The sequence below is a fragment of the Mustela putorius genome, unplaced genomic scaffold, assembly GCF_011764305.1.
Source record: "Mustela putorius furo isolate JIRA1106 unplaced genomic scaffold, ASM1176430v1.1 tig00000551_pilon_pilon_pilon, whole genome shotgun sequence".
NCBI classification, from domain to species: domain Eukaryota; kingdom Metazoa; phylum Chordata; class Mammalia; order Carnivora; family Mustelidae; genus Mustela; species Mustela putorius.
In genome coordinates this window covers 10,541,208-10,568,244 of record NW_025421412.1, presented here as the reverse complement: position 1 = coordinate 10,568,244, position 27,037 = coordinate 10,541,208, and the positions used below count along the sequence as shown (strand labels likewise).

Genomic DNA, 27,037 nt, shown 5'->3' with positions numbered 1-27,037 from the left:
AGAGAGCTACTTGTAAGATGCATGGAAACAGGGAAGAAATGTAGCAGAGACGAAGACCTCACAAGCTTTTCAGGATTTTGCGATTTTACCCTCAGAGTGGCAGGAGGAGGCTCAGGACTCTGAGAGTTCTCAAACTGGAAACTTCCCCCGGGTCAGTCTGGACAACCCCCCATCCTAACCCCTACTGTGATCAGCAATAAAAACATTAAAATAAAATAAGGGGGGACCCGGGAGACAGAGTCCCCCTTCCGGTGGCCCGTGGAGTGTGGGGACAGCGAGCCGGGGAGTAGAGGGTGGCCGCCCACAGGTGGCAGAGAAAGAACAGCGCTCGGCTCCGCGGAGACAGAAGACAGCCTGAAGCATCGATCAAATTAATGACTGTTGTCTCTGGAAAGAAGAGAGCCGCGACGGAAATCCCCAGAGATGGAGTGGTGACAGCTAAGGGGACCGCTTCTGCAGGCAGGGGTCCCGGATGTGCGTGTCTTGATTTGATGCAGAAGTTTTAGTATCTGTAGGAAAAAAAAGTCCTGAAGGAGCTTTCACAAGAAATATTTTTCTTTACTCTCAGAAGGCAAGCACCGTTTTAAAGAAAGAAATTCGCTTTAAAAACAAAAAAAAGATCAACAAGCCTAGGGTGTATCTATTATCCGCTGGGCTGAGGACGGTAGGAACATAAATAAGACTAAGACAGCTGCTGCCCCTGAGAGATCTATAAATTGTTACTGTTAGTTTGGGACCTTTTAAGAAACGTTTGAAACACAGCACTTTCTCTCTGATGTATGTCAAACACCAGCACTTTCTTTCCTGATATACCTCAAGCCATGGTAAGTTACAATTTCTAAACGGCAATTCTACGCAGATCTGCGCCCCCCGCCCCCCGCCCCAATGTGAGTGTAGAGAATTCAATACATCTCACTGTGGATCTGTGCATCCCATTCTCTAAACCTGGGTAACTCCAGAGTGCAGTCCTATTAGGGGTCCCTGACACCAAAGAGAAGCCACATGCCAGAAGGACGAATTGGTCACGTTGATTTCATTTTAAAGGGAAAGGAACACAAAGTTCACTAACTTGAAAATCATCTATTAAGAGGGCAATGCGACATCACACAGTACCAGTTTGTGTAATAATTTTACTGCATAAGAAATTAGAGAGATTGCATAAATCATTAGCTCAACAGCATATACAGAAGAATAAAATAAAGCAGACATGGTAATTCTGATCAAATCAGACAAGAAAAATTTCAATTTTGAAAAGTACCACAAATACCCCAAATGCAGCTCCTTTTAAGAGAAAATTTACCTCTTGCATTTTCTGGATATAATAATGACTACAGTTCCATTAAGCCAAATGGAAAACTGCTTTACAGCTAAAAACATAAAAAAGCAACTTACATAGATATGTAGCCCTCTTAGTACTGGATACAACAAAAACAAAGACATCAGGCTGCCAGCTTTTGCCTAAAGCATGGCCTGGATTTCTATTAATAGTAACAGCTTATATAGAATACGGACACTACATAATTTCCTATGTTACGAAGCTGAAATTAGGAGAATCCAAAGATTATTGCAGGAGTGAGTGTCTTCCGATGGGGAAAAAAGTATATAAATATACTAGATGTTAAAATTTTCATTCCTCATTCAATTTTTTGCCCTGTTCAAAACATAAAAATACAAATAAATATATTTCCTTACAAGAGAAGAAGTACACTGCTAAAAAAAATTTAAAAACCAAAAATCTTAATTTATTCTTTCTTGTCATTAAATAAAAATTCAAATATACAGACACATTCAATATTTATATAAATTGGAGTCAGTTTGTCATTCCTTGCTCACGACCGACCTGTAATAGCGCTAGTCTCTATACAACACGGCTCACACCCCCTGTGCAGGTTTCATTCTACTGCATGTCACTCCAGGTAATTTTTTTCCTTTTTTATTTTTAATTAAAAAAGATTTCACTCTTGGAATTTGAGAATTTACATTGGAGTCGTCTGAAAAAATACAATTTCAATGCAAAAACCACATCGAGCTTTCAAGAGTATATTGCTGGTGCTGTAATCTTTTTGCATGTCTTTGTTTTCACAGAAAAAAGAAACAGAATAAAATAAACAACATGTAAGACTTTTAAATGGTTAAACATAACCACGTAATATTAACAATAGGCTTCATGCACGCAAACCAACAAAAAATGCAGACGAGAGGCTCAGACATCTTTCTTCTGCATTTGTTCCAGCTTTCTTCTTAACAGACCGTAATTCTCCTTGGTTCCTGATGCAGTGGGGTCAAGCTGCAGAGAGATTTCGTAGTGCTTTTTGGCCAGGTCGAGATGTCCCCAACGATGATAGAGCACAGCTGAAACAGCAAGAGATGGGTTTCATTGGAAATGCTTCTGAATACCTCGCAGTGTTCCCTACAGCTTGCAGAAAAAGAAAAAAAAATTACAGCACCTCTGCAAACAGTTCTCAAAAATCCTTGTTTAAAATAATATTGTTTGTACCACAAGCATTATTTATTATAACCACACTCCCTGGTGATTGTCCGTTTAACCACCTCCGGTCACTCCTGGAGTTCTGTGTATCACTAGACATGAGTCTTCTCCCTACAACAACATTATTACATAAAGAAGTAAAAGGAAGGGGCGCCTGGGTGGCTCAGTGGGTTAAAGGCTCTGCCTTCAGCTCAGGTGATGATCACAGGGTCCTGGGATATAGCCCCGCATCGGGCTCTCTGCTCGGCAGGGAGCCTGCTTCCTCCTCTCTCTCTGCCTGCCTCTCTGCCTACTTGTGATCTCTGTCTGTCAAATAAATAAATAAAATCTTAAAAAAAAAATAAAAAGAAGAAAAACAAAAAGGAAGAGTACGCTAAGTTTGCCAGGAAATTTCCAGGAAGTCAGGCTGCATCGAGCTGGGCTCCATCGCCGCTCAGAGCCGTGCAGCAGTCCAGCATCTGAATAATGACACCCCACCCTCTTTTTGGCAAAGTAACAGCTTGTTTGTTCCTCGCTGGAAATAAGGTCGCTAACATTAAGATCTGACCAGAAAAAAATGGCATCTAAAATCTAATTATTAGAATGGTAAAGGGTCTGATTATTATTGTGATTTTCTAAGTAAAAGTAACTTTTTACATGGGCAGGGGAGGAACGGTTGCTGCTTTGTGACTTTCCCAAGAAGAAGCTAGAGTCTGTAGGGAACAGGTTTGGTTAAAAACACATTCACACATGGAGCCTTCTCAACATCCACACTGTTATGCTCTAAAAATCTTAATTATTGAGATGTGAAAATGGGCGAAAGGAATTCTAAGGGATAAATCATTGTAGACGCACGATTAGCCAAGACACGAGAGAACGTAAGAACCCAGAGGAGACTGGGCTATAATGGGGAAGGACGTGAGACCAGACACTTCCAAAGTACTTGTCAGTTTAACATTCTAGGATCTTTCATACAAAAGAAGAAAATCAAAGCAGATCATAAGAAAGGGATAAGCTGAGTGGGGGTTATTGGGGTTGGTCCAGTCATATCATTATGATTTGTAAATATGATTATTACATAGCTACCTTTTTAATGTGATAATTCCTTAAAAAAAAAAAAAAAACTTAACACATCTTAGAACCAGATTATAAAGGCCAATACATGTTAGATTGGAAAAAAACACATTCTCCCAACTTTGATTTTACAGAAAGGTACCCATTTCTTTCAACTTACAGAATTTCGATAGAATCCAAACTAAAATATTTCCTTACCCAAATTGCCATGGTAACTTGCAGCATTTGGATGAGCTTTAATTGCTTTGAGGAATAAAGCTTCAGATTCCTAGAAAATGGTATAAAAAACAAGGTATTGCACGACACAAAAGCCACACAGTTTTGCTGCTTATGGTTTTCACACTTGTAATGTCCTCGTTTTATAGCACTGGATCCTTCCCACAGCAAAATCTGGGAAGGCGGGCGGGACCACACCCTGTTAAGAGGTTCTGAAGGGCAGTCAGGGAAGGGCACCACGGGCGAGGTGACAGGGCGGCAGGGAGGGAAGACTGGGTCGGCTGCAGAGAGAGCACGGGTACGCTAATGAGCTCTGCCTCCCACAAGGGGATGGAATTTTGCAACTTGAAGGAAGTAGCTCCATTCAGGTTTCAGCGGAGAATGAGCTTTCAAAGTCAAGTGGCCAGGAAGAGGCCGAATGGTTGAGGATACCCACAAAAGCGTCATTTTCAGTCAGCCTCAATGAACTCACTTCTAATATTCTCAAGGTAGGAGCTGGGGCCAATTTAACCTCCCACAAGAACTCCCGACCCTCTCAGCAACCCATAAGCAGCCCATTGAGCTGGGAAAAATAAGCGGAGAGAATGAGGGAGGGACGGCCATCTGTCATCTAAGCGGTCACAGTACTGTACATGACCATGACCAAAGGCTCCTGAGGCGCGTGGACGGATTCTTGTATAGACTTGCACTTCCTCCAGATAGGGCTCGCTTCCAATCGGTTTGCGGTAAGGCACGGCCAAGTGTCTTCTTACCCTATCTTTATGGGACCATGGCTGCCTGGATGGTTCCGTTCGACCATAATACCAGGAAATAAAGATGCCTGACTCTTCTCTGCGGACACCTGCTGGGGTAGCTCTTCGCACCGTCTACATCTGTGTTCCCAGAAGGGACACACAAGTGCTAGTGAGTATCAAACACTAAGCTGAAACAACTCAAGTTGTAGGTTCGGGGACGGGTTTGCTCCTTCTAGCTGCACGATCTCCGAGTTTTCCAAGGGGGCTTCCCACACCTAGGATCAGGGATTTTAGAAAGTAGAGGAAGGCAGATTTCTTTGTCCCGAGATGGCCTGTGGTACTCCTGAGAAGCAGGTGGGGCATTTGGGCAAACATCTCTGGAACCACAAGCTTTGAGAGAGAGTGGGCAGAGAAAAATTTGTATTTTGGAAATGTCATCCAAAAAGGACTGAATGAAGACATCAGGATAACATACAAGATGTCAGCAAACATCACTTCCAGAACTCAGCATCTACATTCCAAGGTAGAGCAGCTGAAACTCTTTCAAGGTAGTGTAAGGTTCTCCTGCCATGTTAGGTACATTGGAAAAAAAAAAAAATCAAATGCATTGTAGAGATTTGTAGCTACGCTCTAAGTAGTTATGCTTTCTGACAACTTTCAAACATTATCATTTAGCCTAAATTCTGAGAAATAGGAGGACCAGAGACTCTAAATCAACTTAAAAACTTCTTCTCTTTCCTTATCTTAGGCTCAGCGCCCTGGCCTAGACAATTAGGATGCAAAATACCTAGAAAAATAGGAAGCCCATTTCTCTGTTCTGCTCTATGGAGTATTTTCTACTCTATCTGGAACAATGTCAGCTGGAAGTCGAATGGACCGTGGGTTCTGTCCCCTTAATAGAATTCTAGTTTATGGGGCGCCTGGGTGGCTTAGTGGGTTAAGCCTCTGCCTTCAGCTTGGGTCATGATCTCAGGGTCCCGGGATTGAGTCCCGCATTGGGCTCTCTGCTCAGCAGTGAGCCTGCTTCCTCTTCTCTCTCTGCCTGCCTCTCTGCCTACTTGTGATCTCTTTCTCTGTCAAATAAATAAATAAAATCTTAAAAAAAAAAGAATTCTAGCTTATAGACTATGGGATGATGGAAAAATCAATACAGTGGTTACAGAGACTGTCTTTTGAAAATGAGCAGCTGTTGCTGGTGGCCGCTGGACGTCCCAGCTGGTGGAGAAGGCTGGAGAGGAACCTAGATGGGAAAACCACAAACCTTACCTTCCTCCCCAGCTCTACACGGGTAAACCCACGAAACATAAAAATTCACCCCTTTAAAAAGCATGTCTGGAGCAAAATCTAGAAATGTTGAAATGTGTGCTGAAGCTATTAAACTCCCTGATATTTAAAAATGAGAGACATGTATGAAATGGCTTACTATGGTATCGTGCAAAACTATGCAGGTGATGACATCCTGGTGAGCAGAAGAGAACTAAAGAACATGGAACGCTCAGAAACTGATCACCTCCTTTGGCCTCGTGTGATCAAAATCAACATAGCTCCGGATCCCAAAAGAAAACCCTTCTCTCATGAAGGTTTAAGGCGCTGTTTCTGGAAGTGTGTTTTCTGTAACATCTGTGTTAAAAACCCAATGCCCCGTGCTACAAGTACCCCGTGCCTGACTTTACGATGACGGAGACAGACCTCTTGTGCGGAGGGATCTGGGCCGACTGCATCTCACACACTCCCCTCTTGGTTCTGATACATCAATTTAAAGTTTGAGGTCACGGGTGTTAGGCACACGGAGTCCCCTTAGGGACATTGGGTGTCATGCTGTGCCCCTTTTGATTCGTGGCTCACTCCTGGCCAGTCCTGGGAGCTGGGTCGGAGAGAGCGCGGATCTCGTATCTTGTGGTTCCGTTGGTCAGCTGCTGCCAGGGCCTTGCGGACAGCCTACGACAACCACACGTGTGGCTGGAAGCATTCCCCACGGGCTGTCACTCCTTTAGGGCAGAAGGCGGCCCCAGCAAACAACCCAGAGCTCCCATCCGCTGGCAGGGGACAGCACTGGACAGCTTCGTGCCTCAGCGAGGGCTGGGCCTCGGCGAGGATGAGCTGTCACTGCCTCCTCCTGGGCTTCTCCTCCCTCCCCACCTGCGAACAAGGTAATGAACTCTGATGAGGAAGGACACGAAGTCTGACCCTGTGAACCCATCTTTCGGGCGACTTCTCCAGGAAGCAAACTGACCGAGCCGCACTGGTGCCCGGCTCTCACTCTTTTGGCTTAATTCTGAGTTTAACTGGGCAGAAGTAACACTTATGGCTTCTGTCAGATGCTGGCATTAACCACCAGAAATCACGGCCTGTGGTTTACACACCTTGTATTTCTGGGACTTGCCCAGCACGTTTGCCAACGAGAACATCAGAGAATGATCATTAGGTATTAATTCCAGGGCCTCTCTTCCAACTGCTTCGGCTTGGGCTAGATTACCTACGTGGAGAACACAGCAACATTTAGAAAAACATGTTAACATTGTACTGGTGTTTTATTCTGTCTAACAGTGCTTACGTGCATTGTACACAATGGTGATGAATGAAGAATGAATGAAGAAAATGAAGAAAGCATAACACACATGCATACACACAGTAGATACACACTAGACATGTGCACACACCACACACACAACACACCGATGGCACACAACACACATAGATGCACAATACACTTATATAAGCATATACACAGATACACACACACACACACACACACACAATACAATCTGTTGCAAAACCAATGCATCCAGCACAATTCTGACATAATATATAAACAGCCTTTGATTAAATTCTGTAAAAGCACATAAAACCTGATTTTCATTTCCCCCCAGATTCCAGTTACACCTAAACTGGAGAAAGGCAGTCTGGAGAATAACAGTATCCATAGTAACACTTTAATAACTGAATATTTATCATATCGAAGTACACATTTTATACCTTCATTAGAGGCAAGTGTGTATCTCTTCTCCACACTGCTTAGACAGCTCACTGGCTTGAAATTCTGCCAAATTAAAACCATCATTTCTTATGGGATGCTTGGATTTTTTCAAAAGTAGGGGAGCAGAGTAACTCCAGCTGCTGGAGCTAAGATCCCGGCTCAGAAACCACATCAAGTCTGTTAGCATTATATCTAGACTAAGAATCCATGGCTCTGAGTGTAGGTTTGAGGGCATCTCTTTTAAGAAGAGTCCATGAACTTGAGAGCACGGACCTCGCATTTATTAACCCCAAAGCCATTATTGTTCACTTTTGGGTCCCTCCAGCATCCGAGATGATGGGCAATGCTAGATCACAGTCTCCAGAAATGAGAGCTTCCTGCCCATCTTCCCCCATGGCTCAGCACTAATTCTAAGTCAAGTGCCATTTTCTCCAGACATACATATTTTCAATATGTCAAAGGAAACTGTTTTCTAGAAGAATAATTTTTGGCATGTTAACTATTAGCCTCTGTTAATTTTTTTCAACTCATCCACACTAGAGAAAAAAAGCACATAGAATCTGTTCAGGCGACTTCTCCGGGAAGCAAACTGACCAAGCCAATGGCATGGCACTGGGGCATAGTGTCCCCTGATCTATGCGAGGTGCCTTCCTGTACCTGTGTTGTCGAGCAGTATGATCATGTTGTTCCAAGCCAGACTGTGCTCCGGCTTCAGCACAGTCGCGTTCCTCCATGCGTTCAGGGCATCCACGTGGCGGTTAAGATCCGCGTACTGAAAATAAAGCCCGGCCCCGAGAAATCAATATTCCAACGTCGCTGTTTCCTCTCTCTGAGATACATCCAAAACCAAACCCCAAACTTGGCAAAGCCTAGCTTGTGCTTACTGAGCTCCTAAGTTTTCACAGTAACTCAACTGACCCTCAAAAGAGCTCACTGAAGTAGATAACCCTCCCCATTGTACAGATGCAACAACGGAGGCACAGAGAAACTGAAGTTAACTTCTCCAAGTTACACGCTGCCCACAGTTATGGGTCTAGAAGTGGTAAAGCCAGAATGAGCACCGATGGTCTAGTTTCCGAGCCTACAACTGCTTGACTGTAATTTGTAATTTAGCAATTCCAGGGGTCAAATAATATTTGAGACTCCTGGAAAGACACAAATGAAAAACCTAATCATTAGTCTTCTAGAAAGGCTTCACATAGTCTGTCTTTGGTAAGGTATTATTTAAAGTGGTAAATAAAATATTTAATGCGTGGAGCACTGGGTGTGGTGAAAAAATAATGAATACTGTTTTTCTGAAAATAAATAAATTGAAAAAATTTAAAAAATAAATAAAAAATAAATAAAAAACAGAAGAGAAAAATATTTAATGCGATTAACAGCTACATATGTTAAATTCACCTTGGGGAGGACCCTCTAGCAGGGTCTTCCTCTTTACGTACAAAACAATGAGTGCATCAGACATACTTAGTAAACTCCCTGGAAAAGTCTCAAGTGGAATATGAAAGCCCTTGGCAATTTTTTAAAAAGATTATATTTTTAAGTAATCTCTACACCTAACATGGGGCTCGAACTCACAACCCCGAGATCAAGGGTCACCTGCTGTATGGACCAAGCCAGCCAGGCACCTTGCTTTGGCAATATGAAGCCTGTTTGCCTCCTGTAGGAAGGATGGAATTTTCTGTGGCTTTCTTTTGAGAGGGCATGTTGTTTAACACTGGTAACGACACACAGTGGGTAGCTTTGTGCGGGTACAGTGGGTAGTTAGGAAGAGTATTCCCAGGGAGAAAGTGATGGATGTATTCTGGCCAGTGAACCTCTTGCCCTCTTCCGTTCAGCTCAAATACCCATCTCATCTGAATGAACTTCGTTCCTTTACCTCTGCAAAAACTACGAATGATAACAATTTATCCAAGTTTAAGGTAATTTGCTTCCTCACTGGCAAGTCTTTTTCTTAGACAACAAAAACATTCTCACTTTCTCTATGACCCGCACAGCACACAGGTGGCACATTAAGTAAGGGAAAGAAAGGTTTAATTAGGGAGACCCTATGAATATCTATTTGCTGATGATGCTGTCAGATTTCCCATGAGACTCAGAAACTCAAGTCACAGTATCTCACCCTGTAAGTAAGGAAATGATGTGAAAAGTTCAAAAAGTAAAATAGTTAAGGGTGTTAATTATGCCAGCATTTAATTGCTTGTATTGGAGTTTCCACTGGTTTCTTGGTCCATTCTCTCTAACAAGTGACACGCCTTTGAGTCAGCCGGACAACCTCCGTGGTGACCCTCTTAATACTCAGGCGAACCAACAAAACTTCAATTACACAAAAACAAAATTCTTCATGTATTTTATTATTTCTTCTTCTTACTATTTCCTCAAGAATAACAGCAGACAGAATTAGGTAACATTAACCATCCTTTTAGTTTGTCTCAGCGTTCCCTTTCTTTTAGCATCTTGCATGAAGTGAACAAACACTTGAAGGGAAGCAGAGAAAAATGGGCATTTGGCCAGAACGACCAGCCCAACAAGGGGACAGGTAATGCCCACATTATTGACCTACGAGCCCTACGCCCATCCTTCTGTACTCCATAAAACACAGTTCTCGGGGTCCTTTGCCACTTGGTTCCTTGCTAGGTTTCTGCCAGGAGTCGCGGTTGGCATCAGATGGCGGGGAGGGGGGCTCTTTCCTCCTCTCTCACGCTCTCCCTCCTTCTCCTTGACGGGGCATCTGAAGGGGCGTTGTCTCTCCCTCCACAGTGCCAGGCTAGAAGCTGTAGTCCCCCTCCATGATTTCAGCTCTTGAGATTATGGTGGCCTCGGAGCTGGTAGCCCCTTCTCTGAGCCCTTATTTCTGGCCGTGCCATTTCCTCCTGCTGGCTCCCCCAACCCTACAGTTTTCCTTATACTCTCCAAGGTAAGTCCTCTTTCCCTCCTGTCACTCAGTCTTCCAGCAGTTACCTAACCAAGTCCCAACACTGACTCTTCTCTATTTAAAATACTTAGCACAGGGGCACCTGGATGGCGCCGTCCAAAGAGCATGTGACCCCTGTTCTTGGGGTTGTAAGTTTGAACCCCATGTTGGGTATAGAGATTGCTGAAAAGAATAAATAAACTAAATATGATACAATATAATAATTAGTATTGTTTCTGTTTTCCTGTCTGGCTCCTGACATACAATCAGGCTTGCACAATGAATCATCTCTAGTTAATATCTCCGGTCACTATTACTGAAATTCTCAAATAGTAACACGTCGCAAACAATCCAGCTTTTCCCAATTTTCTATTTCACAAGGAAACCGCATTATATTCCCTTCTTATATGGGTGCAGAAATCAAAACACATTACCGTCTCTCATTACTAAAGACTGACTAAGGAGGATTTTTAAAAAGAAAAATTTAAGTTATTAGCTTCATCTTATTCACCAATATATAAATGTGTCAGTTGAGCAGTTAAAGATTAAGCTCTTAATGCTTTTAAGCTGTCAAGCAGGCAAAAGCTGGATAATTAAACAACAATGGAGAGTAAAATCTTTAAATAAGCAAGAACAGTTGGCAGAAGGGAACACAGGAAGATCATTTCACGGTAGCATAATTGGTAAACAACATACACAGACAGTACTATGAAGTCTAATATATTTAATACTACCGATGAGCCTCTACACGGAAGTGGTAATGAATTCCAAGGACTGGGGCACATGGATAAAATCCCGACTTTCATAATCTGTTTTCTTTTCTTTGGACCTCTTACAGAGGGCTTATTAGCATAAATTCTCTATTTCTCAAACCCCAAGTAACTGCAGTGACAGGCAGTTACTAGGGGAAGGAAATACACTCTGCAAACAGGAACTTAAAAAGCTACCTCTGGGGAGCCTGGGTGGCTCAGTGGGTTAAGCCGCTGCCTTCGGCTCAGGTCATGATCTCAGGGTCCTGGGATCGAGTCCAACATCGGGCTCTCTGCTCAGCGGGGAGCCTGCTTCCTCCTCTCTCTCTCTCTGCCTGCCTCTCTGCCTACTTGTGATCTCTCTCTGTCAAATAAATAAATAAAATCTTTAAAAAAAATTAAAAAAAGAAGCTACCTCTGGAACAGAAGAAAAAAAGTGGGAGAATTCATACGGACGTCATATACAATGTTGTGCAAGTCCTAGTGCAGTAGCCACAGTAAACAAAAACAGTTATCCCTGCAAGTGCTCGGCTAACACCCAATTTGCTCTCATCCTCCATTCTTACTTCACTGACCTTGCAAGGATCCGCCTGCCTTATGTGATTGAAGTTTTTGGTCTCTACTTGTATCATTATGGCGAGGTTTTCTTGTCTTCCTACTCTCCTCCCCAGAGAGAACAATATGGAGGATCAAAATATACTATCCCAAATATATCACCTGGATGTACGATTACTGTACTAAAGACACTTGAGATTCAACAGATGCAGAAAGAAGCATTCCTGGAGCTTCCCTTATGTGACTAAAAGCAGAAACAAGAGACATAAGGACTGCCGTAAATCCCCTCTCCTGGGGATGTTGTATGGCCTTGAAGAAGGACCTACACAAACCTTCATTAGTTTCCACCTATATTTACCTTCTGACGGTTTGCTGCCCTCAGAAGCCTAAACCCCCTTCCTTTCCCTTGTCACTTCTCTATAAATTTACTGTTCTTTGTTCAGGTGCTATATGAGCCCAAGTTCTAACCACCCCTTTGAGTCACTCATCACTGAGTTTTTCCCCAGGTGTATCAACAATGCATATGTGGATAAACTGTTTTTCTTTCTTGTTAATCTGTCTGCAGTCAGTCTAATTGCAGGGCCCCAAAGGCAGAACCTAAGAGGGCAGAGGAAAGTTTTGTTTTTTTTTTTTAATCTGCCTTCAACAGCTTCTCACTAGAATAATTTCAGCTCTCCTTGAATCTTCAGGTTTCATAGAGAAAGCTATATCTACAACTGTGTTTGTAGCTAGATCTAGTTTGTAACTAGCACAGAATTTTAAAATGTAAAAGGAAACAAAAATGTGGGAAAAGGCCAAGTTGCTCTGGAGAAAGTTATGTGGGACAACAGGAATTGCCTGCTATCAATTTTCCTTGTTTAAACATCTTGCTGTTACACTGATTCCACCTTCCTCCAAGCCCAGGAAGAAACAACTCCTCTTTTCCACACTACAGTATGTAAAAAAAGATGGTATCTTCCCCAGATACATCACAAATGAAACACGTTTTCTATTTTTTGAATAATAAACACTCAAGCCACTTCACTTGGAAATTTATAACACATGCAGTACCTGCTCACTTAAATGGGTGTATGCATAGTGGAAGAAGTGGAACTTTACCATCATTAGCCACACATTCTGGTCACTTAGTTTCCTCCATTCATAAAATTCTATCTCTACAACATGCAAAATCATTGCTAACCAATCCAGAAACAAAGCAGTTTGGGCCAAAACACATTCCCATCAGGCTAAGAACAGAAGCCTGGATTTGTGATAATCCTTAAAGCGACTCATGTTTCCTAGGCTGTGCTCCCCGAACAGTCTCTTCTGCTCTGAGCTGGTCAGTCAGTCTTCTCAGCCCTTGGATAGATCTGCTTCCTAAACACAGGGTATTGGGATGACCGGAGAATTTCATTGGTTTGTTTTGTAAATACAAGCCTATGTTTGTATCATCTGTGGAGCCTCTGATCCCATAAATCTGAGATGCGGTGAGAGGACCTGGATATTCAGCCAGTTTTGGGAACCACTGGTTTTGGTAACATAAGGATCCCATAAAACCAAGAAGTTTCTAGACCCTTCAAGTGAGGACAAACAGGCATCTCTTTAAAAACCAACTTTGATGTCCTCCTACCTGTGAGGCTCGGCTGGATGGAGTCTGGGAAATTATATCTAAATTTCTTAAAAAAAAAAAATATCACATCACTATTTGTGCATTCCAGTTTGGCTAAAATGAATAAAACCCCTTTCTCTTAACAATCTCATTTAACCAAACTGAATATATTAGGAACATATCTGTGAGTTTCTTGAAGCCCAACTGAAGGGAGAATATAATTCTTATTTAAAGACGTGGGTATGTCTTATTCCCCCCAGTCTTACAGAGGTATAACTGGCATAGAACCTATATAAGTTTAAAGTGTACAACATGACGATGTAACGCCCATGTATATATGACCCCAAAGGTTAGTTACACCACCTCCATCATTTCACATCGTTATGTGTCCGGCTCTCTTCTTCATTAAGAAAATCCAGAGCTTTAAGGACTGAGCTGTGCATCCCAATAGAGGTTTCTCAGAAGCAATGACAGAATCCATGTCGCCATCATTTCTAATACATGCTTTCAGATTTTAAGATTACTGAACTTACTGGGGTGCCTGGGTGGCTCAGTGGTTTAAAGCCTCTGCCTTTGGCTCGGGTCATGATCCTGGAGTCCTGGGATCAAGCCCCACGTCCGACTCTCTGCTTAGCGGGGAGCCTGCTTCCTCCTCTCTCTCTCTCTCTCTCTCTCTCTGCCTACTTGTGATCTCTGTCTGTCGAATAAATAAATAAGTAAATGCATCTTTAAAAAAAAAGATTACTGAACTTATTGTATTAGCTACTGTTGCAATATTTACTTGAATAAAGTATGGGGTCCTGGGTGGCTCAGTCCTTAAGCGGCTGCCTTCGGCTCAGGTCATGATCCCAGGGTCCTGGGATCAAGCCTCACATCAGGCTCCCTGCTCAGCAGGAAGCCTGCTTCTCTCCCACTCCCCCTGCTTGTGTTCCCTTTCTCACTGTGTCTCTCTCTGTCAAATAAATAAATAAATAAATAAAATATTTAAAAAAAAAAAAAGAAAGAAAGTATGGGGAAAGAAAATCACCAACAATCAGCTCTTGAGTCAGTAACTAAGAAGAGAAATTTACTCTGGAGCACACACTTTCCTATTTCCATTGGACAGTCTCGAAGCAGTTTCAAATAAATCCCCCGGGGGCTTTCGGTTACAGGAAGAACAGCTAGCGCGGGCGCCCAGGACCGCGGGGGCTGTCCCTGGAGGAAGAAGATGGAAACTCAGCAGCCGTGTTACGGCTTTGCTTTGTTAATCTCAGCTTTTATTCATGTTTTTGAAACAGAGAAACCGATGTTTATCAGGAAGTGACCTTTGGAGTACTGTTTTATAGGGCACGAGGGACTTAAAAAAATTCTAATTTATTCCTTGGTTTAACCTGTGGCCTTGGAGATAATTTAACACTTGCCTAATTTTAGTGGAACTGCTCTTTACTCCAGCTTAAAGAGTCACAGACAAGGACCTCCAACAGCTACCTTCACGGGACGAGCATGCGAAAGAACTTTACAGGGCGTCGCGAGCTGGCACGAGTGGCGCTTCTGCCATTTTCTTATATAAAGGGAAAAACCAAGCTTTTCTTCCGCAGCCCTGGGACACCTGACACTTACCAGCCGCCCGAGGTTGTAGTAACAATCGGGGTACTTCCTCCTGTGTTTGATCGCCGTCCGGTAACTCTGCTCGGCGGCTTCGAAGCGTTTCAGGCTGTTCTGAACGATGCCTAAATTCATCCACGCGGCCGCGAAGTCCGGCCTGGAAGAGCATTTTTTCAAAAGAGAAACAAGGAAAAGAAAGGCCCCGAGCCCAAAACACAGGCGTGCCTCTCTCTGCCGCTGGGATCCCACAAACCCGCGCTTACTGTATCTGCACGGCTAAGGAGAGCAGCTCTTCTGCTTCCCGCAGCTCGTTCCTCTCCTTTAAGATGTTTCCAAGATTATTCATGGCATGAACGTACTTGGGATTTAGTCTGGAAGCGGAGAGAGAAACCGAGCTGTTAGCGCTCAGTGGTCTTCGCGGAACTGTCAGGAACGGGCACGGATATCTGAAAGTCGGGGTCTTTTCCGAATCCCCGACAGTTAAGACCAGACACGGACGTGAAAGAGACAAGAAGCTTGCTGTACCTCACGGCTTCCCGGTAGTATCTGATGGCGGCTGTCTGATTGCCTCTGTCGGCCAGGTTCTTGCCAACGTTGTAGTGAACCTGGAAATACAGACACAAACTTGGCCGTCAGTGGACAGGCTTCTTGGTTCAGAGCTGGGATACCTATCGCAGCTTCTCACCGACAACCAAAGCCAAAGGGAAGACAGACAGACAAAACAAAAACCCCACCCCGCCAGAACTTTGGCTAAAACCCGACGGAGGGCAGGCCAGGGTCACACTTCACTCCCCATCCTGTAAGAAAAGGAGGGAAGGACAGGGCGCCACAAGCAGATGAGGTCGCGCAGGAATGACAGAGGGACATTTAAGTAAAGAAACCTCGAAAATTACAAAGCAGGGGTTTTTAATTTTTATTATTTTTTTAAGATTTTATTTATTTGGCAGACAGAGATCACAAGCAAGCAGAGAGGGAGAGGAGGAAGCAGGCTCCCCGCCGAGCAGAGAGTCCGATACAGAGCTTGATCCCAGGCTGTGGGTCCATCCTGTTGTAAAGTGTGTCACCTGAAGGCAGCTGGGGTTGTGGAGGACGGTGGGTCCCCAGGGCGGCACCTGGTCTGGGCCGGAGGAGGGCCTCCCTGAGGAAGAACCCTCCCTCCTCTGGAAATCTGCAGGGGGTCACTAGGTGAAGGGGCTGGAGTAAGCCTGCCGGCCGGAGCAAACAACAAGCAGGCTCCAGGATGCCCAGTGTTGCTGGAGTGTGGAGGGCAGGGGGGCCAGGCCAGAGGGCGTGGGGAGCAGGCTGCTCAGGGAACCCCAAGCCGTGACTGGTCTGATTTAGTCTTTGTCCAGAAGCAGTAAGGACCAGCACAAGGTCTGTAAGTGCGTGTGTTTCCCAGCGCCGCCATAACAAAATACCACAGGCTGTTGGCGGGGGTGGTAGGGGTTGGGTTGGGAGGTGTGTGTGTGGGGGGGGTTGAAGGGTGGCTAAGACAACAGAAATATATTCCCTCATAGTTCTGGAGGCAAAGATTAAGGGGCAGCAAGGCTGGTTTCTACTGGAGGTTCTGAGGGAGAAAGTGTCTCTCCTGTCCTCTGACGGTCGCTGGTAAGCCTTGGCTTGTAGCTGTGTGGCTCTAGTCTCTCCCTGTCTCCACAGGGCCGCCTCCCTGTGTGTCTGTGTCTCTCTACAAGGACACCAGTCGTATTGGATTAAGGGCCCACCCTGTACACTGTGAACTCATTTTAACTTGTATCTTGATGACAACCGCAAGGCCTCCACTCATAGGTACCAGAGTGAGGATTTGAACGTGTCCTTTTTGGGGGCACAAACCAACCCACAACAAAAGCCAGGCGTAGGACGGCGGCAGAAGGTCCTATCAGAGTTATAACAAGTTAGTGACATTGCGGGAAATGTGAGCGGGGAAGAAGCGGATGCCAGGGTCCGGGGACAGCCTGAGGCACAGGGGCAGGGAGGGCACCAGATTGAACGAGGTGGTGGGGAACGAGCAGAGGACCTGGAAGGACACTGTGGAAGCGACGAGCACGCACACGGCTGCTGGACTGACAAGAGTGGGGAAGCACGTCAAGAATGAACTCGGGTTTCTAACTTTCAGAACGGAATGGATGTGATGGCTTTGCGGGGAGATACGACAGGTTGACTGGGCTTGCTTGGGGGGCTGGGCCATCAGGCTGATTCTGAAATCCTTGGAGAACCCAAGTAGAGAGACCAAGGTGGACCCCTGAGCTCAGGAGAGGAGCAGGCTGGGGACGCCAGCGTGTCGGGAGGCCGAGACCGTGCAGCCCCGGGTCCTGGGACCACACAGAGCAAGCCAGCCGGGGGAGGAAAAGATCCCATAAGACCTTCCTGTTTCAACCTCTCTAATCCAGCTACCAGCTGGAGAAACCGCCTGGGGATAATGTAGCCACAGAAAGAGAAGCAGGTGATGAAATGTTCCAGAACTGGAGAGAAGTAACTCACATTGTGAATGCTCTACATGTCACTGACTACTGTCCTCAAAATAGTTAATTTAAAAAGGTATTTAATAATAATCCTTTGATTCTGAAAATCATTCTTTAGTTATAGTAAAATAAACTTAGAACTCACCATCTTAACCATTAAAAACACTGTTTTTATTTGAGTACAGTTGGCACACGATGTCTCATTAGTTTTGGGTGATTAACCATTTTTAAGTGTGTAGTTCAGCAGGGTTGAGTGCACTCACACTGCTGTGCAACCTACCTCCAGAACTCTCCTCCGCTTGCATATCTGAAAGTCTGGACCCATGACACAGGAACTCTTCCTTTGCCTCTCTCCCCAGCACCTGGCAGCCGTTGTTCTACTTTCTGTTTTGATAAATTTGATGACGCTAGGTACCTTACAGGAGCGTGAGCATGCAGTTTTTGCCTTTTTGTGACTGGCTTGTTTTACCTAGTGCAATGTCCTCCAGGTTCATCCCCACTGCAGCAGGTGTCAGAATCCCCATTCCTTTTCAAGGCTGAGTAATATTCCACAGCAGGCATACACCACCTTTCCTTCATCTGTTCATCTGTCGATGGACAGACGCTTGGGCTGCTTCCACAGTTTGGCTACTGTGACCATGAGTGTTCACGCATCTTTTTGAAGTCCTGCTTTCAATTCTTGAGGGTATGTCTCCAGAAGTGGAGTTGCTACATCATACGGTAATTATATTTTTAATTCTTTTAAGACCTAAAATGGTTAACTTTCTGTTATGAGAATTTTGCCTCCATGTCAAGAAGAGAAGAAGAGAGAATGAGGAGAGAATTTTTAGCGATTGAAGAGGGTGGTAAAGTTGGCCGGAAAAAATAGGACACCCAGTTGCAAAGCCACCCAAAGTTCTCAGGTCAGCTTCACATGAGAGCACCAGGGAGGTCCATCTACGGGCATTTTCTCAAATGTACATGGGCTCAAGAAGAAGTTACAAGGGAAGGGGCAGAGACCCAGAATGACCCAGGACAGCAGAACTGTAGACTCACAAGGACTATTGTTAGAAGTATTTACGGACACACCTTTTAGAGGCTTTACACATAGGCTCATCGCAATCTCAGAGGAGATGATGCCCCGGAAATGTATTCAAATCAGGTGTGTTCAGCCTAGGTACTGACAGGGGTGATCCTGGCAGCCTGCACGTGCTGAGGGTTGCCAGGAGTCCAGTGTGGGGCTGGCACCATATGCCTATGTAGCTTCTCTACATGGCAGCCCCGTCACGTGGCCACTATTGTCACCCTCCAGGGCTCAGGGAATTGCGGCATTTGAAGCCCGGCTCCAAGACCTGTGTTTTTCGCGGTGTATCACAGCCATCTCTGAGGCTGCTGGGTGAGAATGGGGCCAGCTGCTTGAGGTGATTTCTAGTCACACTCACTCATGCTGTCTGCTGTTTTTCTTCAAGTAAATAACGCTCCTTGTTGCATGCCAACGGCTGGAGTGTACCCACCACCCCCGAAATTCATCTGCTGATGTCCTGACCCCCAGCACCTCAGAACGTGACTGTATGTGGAGACAGGACCCTTGAAGAGGAGATCAAGGTGACCTGAGGCCATCGGGGTGGGTCCTAAGCCAATCTGCCTGGTGTCCTCCTAAGAAGAGGAGGTTTGGACACCGAGAGAGACACCAAGGTTGCATGTGCACCGAGGACAGACCAGGTGAGGAGGTCATCGCTGGCAGGCCTCAGGAGAAGCCAACCCTGCTGGCACCTTGATGTTGGACTTCCGGCCTCCAGAACTGTGAGAAAACAAATGTCTCTCCTTTAAGCCCCCAGTTAATACCTCATGGACTATGGTAATGGTTTGAGCACGTTTCAAGCAGTGTTCCATCGAGTACTTCAAAAACCCTTCTGAAAATATAACCACCCCCTGCCTTATCAATCTTAACTGACAGTTACAGCTTGTCTTCAAAACACTACCCTTCTGGAAGGGTATGGAATAGGGCGACATTCTTTTAAGCACGTAGGTACCAGATGTTTGTTTTTTAACTGCCAATTTTAAAGTCTATACATTTATTTTTATCTAATCGGACAAAAGGAATCACAAACAGGGAAATCACAGGTGATAGAAATGTATAGGACTGTGCAGCCCACCGTATAATTTAAATTCCCCGAACCATATTATTGTCCGTTTGTAGGTAGTCGCCTCTTCAGATGAGAGCTAATGCTGTGGCTATAGGGCGTGCTTTGCAAAGTGTGCTCTAAATGGTTTCATTTCGTGCCTCCCCAGCCCCAGCCTGGGTGCGCTGCCTCACCTTCTGTGGGTGACAAAAGAACCAAATCTGGGGCACCTGGGTGGCTCAGTGGGTTAAGCTGCTGCCTTTGGCTCAGGTCATGATCACAGGGTCCTGGGATCAAGTCCCACATCGGGCTCTCTGCTCAGTGGGGAGCCTGCTTCTCTCTCTCTCTCTCTCTCTGCCTGCCTTTCTGCCTACTTGTGATCTCTCTGTCAAATAAACAAATAAACTCTTAAAAAAAAAAAAAGGTACAAACTTCTAAAAAAAAAAAAAGAACCAAATCTGGAGAATCCAACGGGTGAGCAAGACCCTTGTGGTCCTCAGCATACAAATTCAGCTTCTACTCAGACTTCCACACACGACTCCCGCCTCTTTGCCCCTGAGCTCCTGCTGCTTTCCTTTGTTATGGGCAAACTCTGTTTTCTCAATAAAATGCTCAGACAAAGAGTTCAACTGCCCTCTGCAGTAGACACGGTGTTCTGTTAGACACCCCGAATGCCAGTCACCAGATCAGGAGAAAAGGACAGTAAACTCCAGAAATTTCCACGGCCCTCATTACAAACCGGACACAGCCCCAGAAGGCAAGCTGTCCATAATTAAGAACTGACATAAACAGGCTCACCCAGAGGCCAGCCTCATCCTATGGGGTACAGGGAGGGAAGTATGTGAATGGAAAACAGCTGTCTGGGTAGCCCACTATAAACAAACCGACCAATCCCCAAACCCTCATAAACAGTTCCCTCATAACAGTGTTTAAAGAATGAATGATTTTTGCTTCCATATTCTGGAAAAGACTGAAAAACCCTGTTTATTCTTGAACTTTCCCTCTAGCCTTTGTGATTCATATGCTAGACATCAAACCAGCACAGAAACTGCAGATGAAAAAAAAAATACCACTGCAGGCTCATGATATGGAAGTCAACGATGGAAGGTGTGTTGACACCAGAGCTAAAGCCAGTTTGCTTCAAATTTTCTGTTCCCATTTGATGTTAAAATGTCTTAAGCAAAAAAAAAAAAAAAAAAAAAACCAAAAAACCAAAACTTATAAACCATGCTGACTCATCCTTAAGGAACTGCCTCATCATATGATCCTTTTCCTTGTTAAAAGAATTTAGAATTGTACCTCAGAGTTGATACAAAAGTGGCACATACTTTTAAGCCTTAAAAACAAAAAGTGACTGTAAATATAATTCAATACTTGGTGTCTCATCCATTGTAGACTAAGGAACTTTAATTCCCATGCCGCTCAGTTCCGTCACTAATACTGAGTGCCCACCATCGGCAAGGCAGTGTGGGTAATCTGACGCTGACCAGGCACTGGCACTATAATCTTCTGGAAAAGATGAGTCTCAGTGGTAAATCTGAGCCTAATCTACAGTCAGGTGTCAAGTACTTACTTAATATTCAATGACTATAAAGTGGAAACCAATACAGAGAATGTATTTCCTACAACAGAGCTGAATGAAACCAATGTTTCCTAAATGAGGTTTCTTCCCTGAAATGAGTCTTGCTTTTTTCCAAAAAGAAAAAAAAAAAAAAAGAAAAAGGAGGTAAAGATAATTTAATTATACCACAATTTATATTGGAAAGGAAAACAAACAAAAACCAAAAAACCCCCAAAACCCCAAGACTCTTATCTTGCTCATACTGAATGGTAACACTGAAAAACTTTCTTAGAAAGGAGTGTCTCCACTGGGTCCATTCGAAGATGAGGTCTTTTTGTATGTTTTATTTTATTCATTTATTTGAGAGAGAGAGTGAGTGGGAGGGAGAGGGAGAGAGAATCTGCAGCAGACTCCCCACCGCACACAGAGCCCGACGCGGGGTTCCATTCCAGGACCACAAGATCATGACCTGAATCAAAACCAAGAGTTGGACGCTTAGCCAACTGAGCCACCCAGGAGTCCCATGTATGCCTTAAATTTAAAAAAGAAAACTACTCATGCAGACATATGATTGTGTGTGTGTCCATGTGTACACCCCAAGTGTTTTCTATCCTATAACATAAGAAATCACTTCCTAGGACAGACCTATAAGATCAAACATCACATATGTCACCCCTCCCTCCCACTTACTGGCATAACCTGGGCAGCACATGAGACCAGGTCTCTAACTACCACCTAAATTACTCATCTAGATAATATCAGTTTTATCCTTCTATGCCTCAGTTTCTCCCGTTTGGAAAAATAAAGAAAAGAAAATCCTCTCTCTCTCTCTCTCTCAAAACTTTAGAGGGAGGATAATGGAGATTAATTATAGAGCCTCTACAAAGAAACTGGAGTTCCTTGTGGAAAAGAACTATATAAATAGAAGGGATAATTACCGCTATTAAAACAGTAAAGCAAAAATAAAGCTCATCTATTAGCATTTATGAAATTAAATCATAGGCAATTTATTTTTAGTAGCATAAAAATAAATGGATAGGCAGCAAATCAAATTAAGGATCAAAGCTTGAAGAAATGCACTCTTTTATCAGGGTCTCTTAACTATAAAACATGAGGAAAATCTTTTTTTTTCTTGAATCCAAGAAAAAGACAAACAAGGAGTTAGCACCTTTTATACGATTCTTTATTTCAGGATCACAATAAGATGCCAACCGTTCTTTAGATTTATTCATGTAATTTTGCCTGAAATCACTGCTTTCTCTTAAATATAGAATATGGAAATGAGAGAGAACTCCAGAGAGCTCTTCCTCTCCCCCTAGAGGATTACACTGAAGCATCCTAGGAACTCATATTCTGAAGAGCTGAGAGAGAACATACCATAATTTAAGAACAATCTATATCTATTGGTATAGATATGGTATAGATATATATAACCAAACACTCTGGCCTCCTATCTTGAGCAAGTAGCATTCTCCTCTTACCATTTAACAAGACAACCAAAACTAAAATGAGCCCCAGAAAGCGAATATTTCTTGAGCACCTACTATGTTCTAACTACCACATTACGGCTCTTTGGATGCCATCTTTCTTTAAGGCCTCACAAGAAACCCAAGAGACAGACATTTCTTCCCCTCTTACAGATAAGGACATTGAACGTTCTAAACAGTTTAATTTTGCCCAAAAGGGCACAGCTGGTTAAATGAAAAGACTGGATTCATCAAGAATACAAGTGAAATGAATTCCTACCAGACGGCTTCAACGAAAACAGTGCCAATTCTAAAGTCTACACATTTATTTTTACCTAATCTGATGAAAGGAATCGCAAGCAGAGAAACCACAGGCGACAGATATGTGTACTATGATACACCAGATAGCGTAATTTAAACTTCCTGAACCAAAGCATTGCCCATTCACTGGAGTTTCACGTTCAAGTTACAGATTGGAGGGGGACTCAATGCTGTGGGCTGAGCACAGGCTCTGAGGTGTGCTCTGAAGGGACTGACTCTGCCCCTCCCCCAGATGCCATCTGGATGTGTGCAGTTGCCTCCCTGCCATCATTTCAGAGGGCAATTGTGCAGACCAACTGGAAGACAAACAAAACTTCATCCAAGTAATCTGTGGTTTCACTGGCATTATCTGGTTGTAATGGTTTTTTTGGAGTTATTTCGGCCCCGTGGAATTGTAGTAAGTTTTATCAAGATCATTAACAAAACCCAAGAAAAGAACCAAGTGTTTGGTCTCGGCCTTATGCTAGATTCTGTGTGAAGGTAAACATTTCTCTTACTCAGCTGCCACACTGAAGTCTTTCTAAAGAAACATGGCGGCCAACATACCTTGGCATTGAGCGGACACACGGACAGGGCACTTCTGAAGAGCTGTTCTTCATTCCGCCACTCACCACTGCGAATCACGCACCTCAGCACGTTTATGAATAAAATTCCCAGGATGACAGCAGCAATCCATTTCTTAGGAAGAGAGAGAGAACAGTAAATGTCGTAAGCAGGAGCCACCCGACCATCTTGGTTACGAACAGCATCGCTCTGGGCCAATACCTTTTTCTTAGTGTGTTTGCTGAGAGCTCCGAATCCAAAAGTCAGCAGCATGCAGTACCCGGCACTGGGGAGGTAGAGGACTCGTTCTGCAATCACAAAGCCCACTCGGAAGAACAAGTTACTTGCAGGAAGAAATGGAATAATGAGAAATCCCAGGCTCAGCGTAAGGATCCTGAAAAATGAGAAGTCACTGAAATGGCTATTTTCAGACCTGCTAAAAAAAAAATTCCCACTCAACATTAAAATAGTGATAAGGGCTCCCTTTTTTTCGTGTCATCAACTGAGGAAACGCATCAGCAGTAGCAGAGAAATGTCATCAGTAGGGCCTAGGGTTTAGTCTGGCAGTATTAGGGTAAGTCATAAAATCTCACTAATGCACTGCACCAAACGCAGGGATAAGCCTTGTAAGTTGTCCAATCCATATGAATAAGATTAGAATGATTACATTTTATAAGGCCTTACTAATTCACCTTTTATTTTATTTTATTATTTTACAGAGAGAGATAGCAAAAGAGGGAACACAAGCATGGGGAGTGGGAGAGGGAGAAGCAGGCACCCCACTGAGCAGGGAGCCCAAAGCAGGGCTTGATCCCAGGACCCCAGGATCACAATCTGAGCTGAAGGCAGATGCTTAATGACTGAGCCACCCAGGCGCCCCTGATTCACCTCCTCTTAACCCCACTTCAAACCATGGAGCGTTGAATAGATCAGTGGGTATATTGATCCCAATGAGTCCAATACAGTTTTCGTGGGAAATAAGTCTGCCCTTACTTAACAAACCTTACCAGGAATAATACTTGACTAGTTTAAACTTCATTAAATCTGAAATAAACGAAATCATTTTTGGGTGTTACATCACCATAATTATCAGTCAAGCAAAAAGGAAGCTGAGCAACAAAGCACATCTGAAAAGAGGCGACATGTCCAGGGTTCCAAATGGGACACAAGAACAATTAAGAAGCCAGGTCAAATTTGGTAGCTCCCTGTCGGTGAAGCATCTGCCTTCACCTCAGGTTGTGATCCCAGGTGCTGGGATCGAGCCCTGCATCGGGCTCCCTGCTAGTACGCTCTCTCTCTCTCTTGCAAGCGCTCTCTCTCTCTTCAACAAATAAATAAAATCTTTAAAAAAATACTACAGTATGTGTATAAGTGAACTGAGACTAAAGGTAGTTGCCCTTTAGAATTTATGAACCAATTTAAAAGATAAACTTAAAACTTCATTTTGAGAATACTAAGAAGGGACTCAACCACCTTAAACAGTTTTCTTTCTCATGAAACACATTTACTTTTCTCCCAGTTATTTCCCTAATAACCTTAACTTCTCTCCCCCACCACCCCCACTCCCCCCCCCACAAAAAGGAATAGTGTCTTTGGGGCAGCAGTTTATTTTCTACAAAACCACACCAGAAGGACTGGCTAGAACCCACCAGGGCTTTCTGAAGGAGAACTGTGAACGAGTGGCCGGGCCCGCGTCAATTACACTGTCTGTTCTGACCATAAGTCACTCTTTACCACCTGCCATGGGAAGGATCTCAAGACGCTACTTTGAGGGGACCCCGGGAGGAGGAGAGAGAGCCGTCATCCATCCCCCTCCTCCAAGGCCATGCCCCACCGGCTGAAGCTGGCAATGGACTCCAAAGGGACGGAGGTATGTCTGGGAAATAACTGTCCTTGGACATGACCTCCACAAAACTGTTAAAACGGACAGTGCTGGAAGGAGCGAAAGGCTCTGACTCAACCCTGTGTGCAAGCTAAAATTCAGCCTCTTACCTTCTTCTGTGCCTGTCTGCAGAGCACAGGGCTCGGCATATGAGGCCAATTAGGCACAACCAGAGAGCTGCTGGCGCGGTTACCCGCCAGTCGCCGGCTGACTTAATGAGGGGGATGCAGCCCATCGACCAATCGAAACAGAGCCACCACGGGCACAGCAGCAGCCAGGCGTTCAGTGAATAGTAGTAGTTATAGTTTATGGCCTGTCAGTCAAAAGGAAAACAAACATTTACTTGATACAGAACTTCTACATGTACACACACACACACATACATACATACACACACACGAAACTGTATTTTTGAGGCATTCATAGGCTTCTATTCAAGGAGAGCAGTTGCAGAAAATAAAATATTGCCAATTTCTATATTGGACACGAGGCCATAGTTTGCAGCTTATGAAATGCGTTCCAATTGTAATAGACAAAAATACAGCAAAGCCAGCAGACTCTGCTGTACATGTTATATTTCTGGTCAAAGTATGTCCCCTTTATTGAGGGATGCCCAAAGTCTGTGACCCAGGAAATCTGAGGCCCAGGGGTCACCTATGTGTCTGGCAATATAAGAACAGGGTTTTTCCTTCTTTTGATTTCTATCTCTATGAAATGTACAGCTAAGAATTTGTGGCTTGACACGCTTGCCTTCAGAACAAGCAAACCTTTACAATAAAGAGAGTCCTCATACTGCTGGACATTTAAAGATATGTAACCGATGTGGTCATATTTTGTCTTAATCCCGCTGTATCAATTTTCTTTACAACAAAAGTAATGGGGTCAGGGGACACTTTACTGAGGCTGGCAGGGAACCTGATATTTGAAAGAACCGTTGCTCTTTTAATTTTGTTTTGAATGGAAATACAAAGGGCTTACGCCCTCCCCATCCCCTAATAAAACTTGGGTTTCATCCTAGAACATCCTTCGTGAGAGCAAACCTATGTGGAGGTGTTCAACCGAGGAGGGCTTCTGTGGGCGTGTTGGGGAGCACGAAGAGGAGGACAAAGGTGCAGGGACCTGGTGGGCAGAGGAGACAACCCAGCGGGGGAGAGGTTCAGCACTCACCCTGACCAACACGCTGTCCGCGAAGGAGGCGGGGTTGTCCACCTCGGTGAAGGCGGGCGGGCCGGTGCCCATGATTTTCCAGCGCACGTAGAGCACTCCTGCGCCCCCCAAGGCCAAAAGGGTCATTCTGAAGAGGAGGCCCCCGTTCCTGAGCATGCGAATGTTCTGAAAGGACAACGCCAAGCCCCTGATGGCACAGATTTTCAAAGAGAAGTGCAGCGAAGCTAGGTACGAACGTGCAACAATGCCTGAGCTACGCTGACACCGCAGCCCTTGAAAGGGGCAGCTATTTTAAGATTCAAAACTGCAAGAAATATTTTGAAAATGGCATTTTAAATCAGCTGGTACTTGACATTTTCCACGTCTGGGCTGGAGACAAAAAGGACGTACTCACCTCTAATGATTTGTCTTTATGTAGTACCTTCTGGACCATTTCCAGAACATTTAATTTGCCTATCACCAAGATGTCAAAGATGGCATTCAAACCCTGAGGAAGCAAGGCAAGGCAATCAGTGATGGGAGAGCCTCGCTCTGATTAGGCAGCAATTACACCACGATTTTATTACTGAGTCTTGACATGAATCGTAGTGGATAAGACCATCACCAAAGGAGTCTTCAGCTCTAAAGCAGACGCCCCACTATTGTTCCTATAAAACCAGCTCCTGGTAATAGATC

General features: G+C 44.3%; 1 protein-coding gene across 5 annotated transcripts in view; it reads right to left on the bottom strand.

Moving 5' to 3' along the window:
• Positions 1-1,116: 1,116 nt before the first annotated feature.
• TMTC4 (transmembrane O-mannosyltransferase targeting cadherins 4) overlaps positions 1,117-27,037 on the bottom strand; it is a 63,829-nt gene continuing 37,908 nt past the window's right edge. For 4 of the 5 annotated variants that reach the window (XM_045081352.1, XM_045081350.1, XM_045081354.1 and 1 more), the window contains exons 7-18: positions 26,757-26,849; positions 26,363-26,527; positions 25,306-25,508; positions 23,536-23,707; positions 23,317-23,448; positions 15,384-15,463; positions 15,122-15,229; positions 14,874-15,015; positions 8,126-8,240; positions 6,855-6,967; positions 3,740-3,809; positions 1,117-2,352 (exon numbers count right to left, since the gene is read on the bottom strand). In XM_045081352.1, the coding sequence (XP_044937287.1) occupies positions 2,204-2,352; positions 3,740-3,809; positions 6,855-6,967; positions 8,126-8,240; positions 14,874-15,015; positions 15,122-15,229; positions 15,384-15,463; positions 23,317-23,448; positions 23,536-23,707; positions 25,306-25,508; positions 26,363-26,527; positions 26,757-26,849 (1,542 nt within the window). In that variant the 3' untranslated portion in view covers positions 1,117-2,203. Of the gene's footprint in view, positions 2,417-3,739; positions 3,810-6,854; positions 6,968-8,125; positions 8,241-14,873; positions 15,016-15,121; positions 15,230-15,383; positions 15,464-23,316; positions 23,449-23,535; positions 23,708-25,305; positions 25,509-26,362; positions 26,528-26,756; positions 26,850-27,037 lie in introns of all 5 variants that reach the window. The other variant, XM_045081353.1, reaches the window with a different exon arrangement.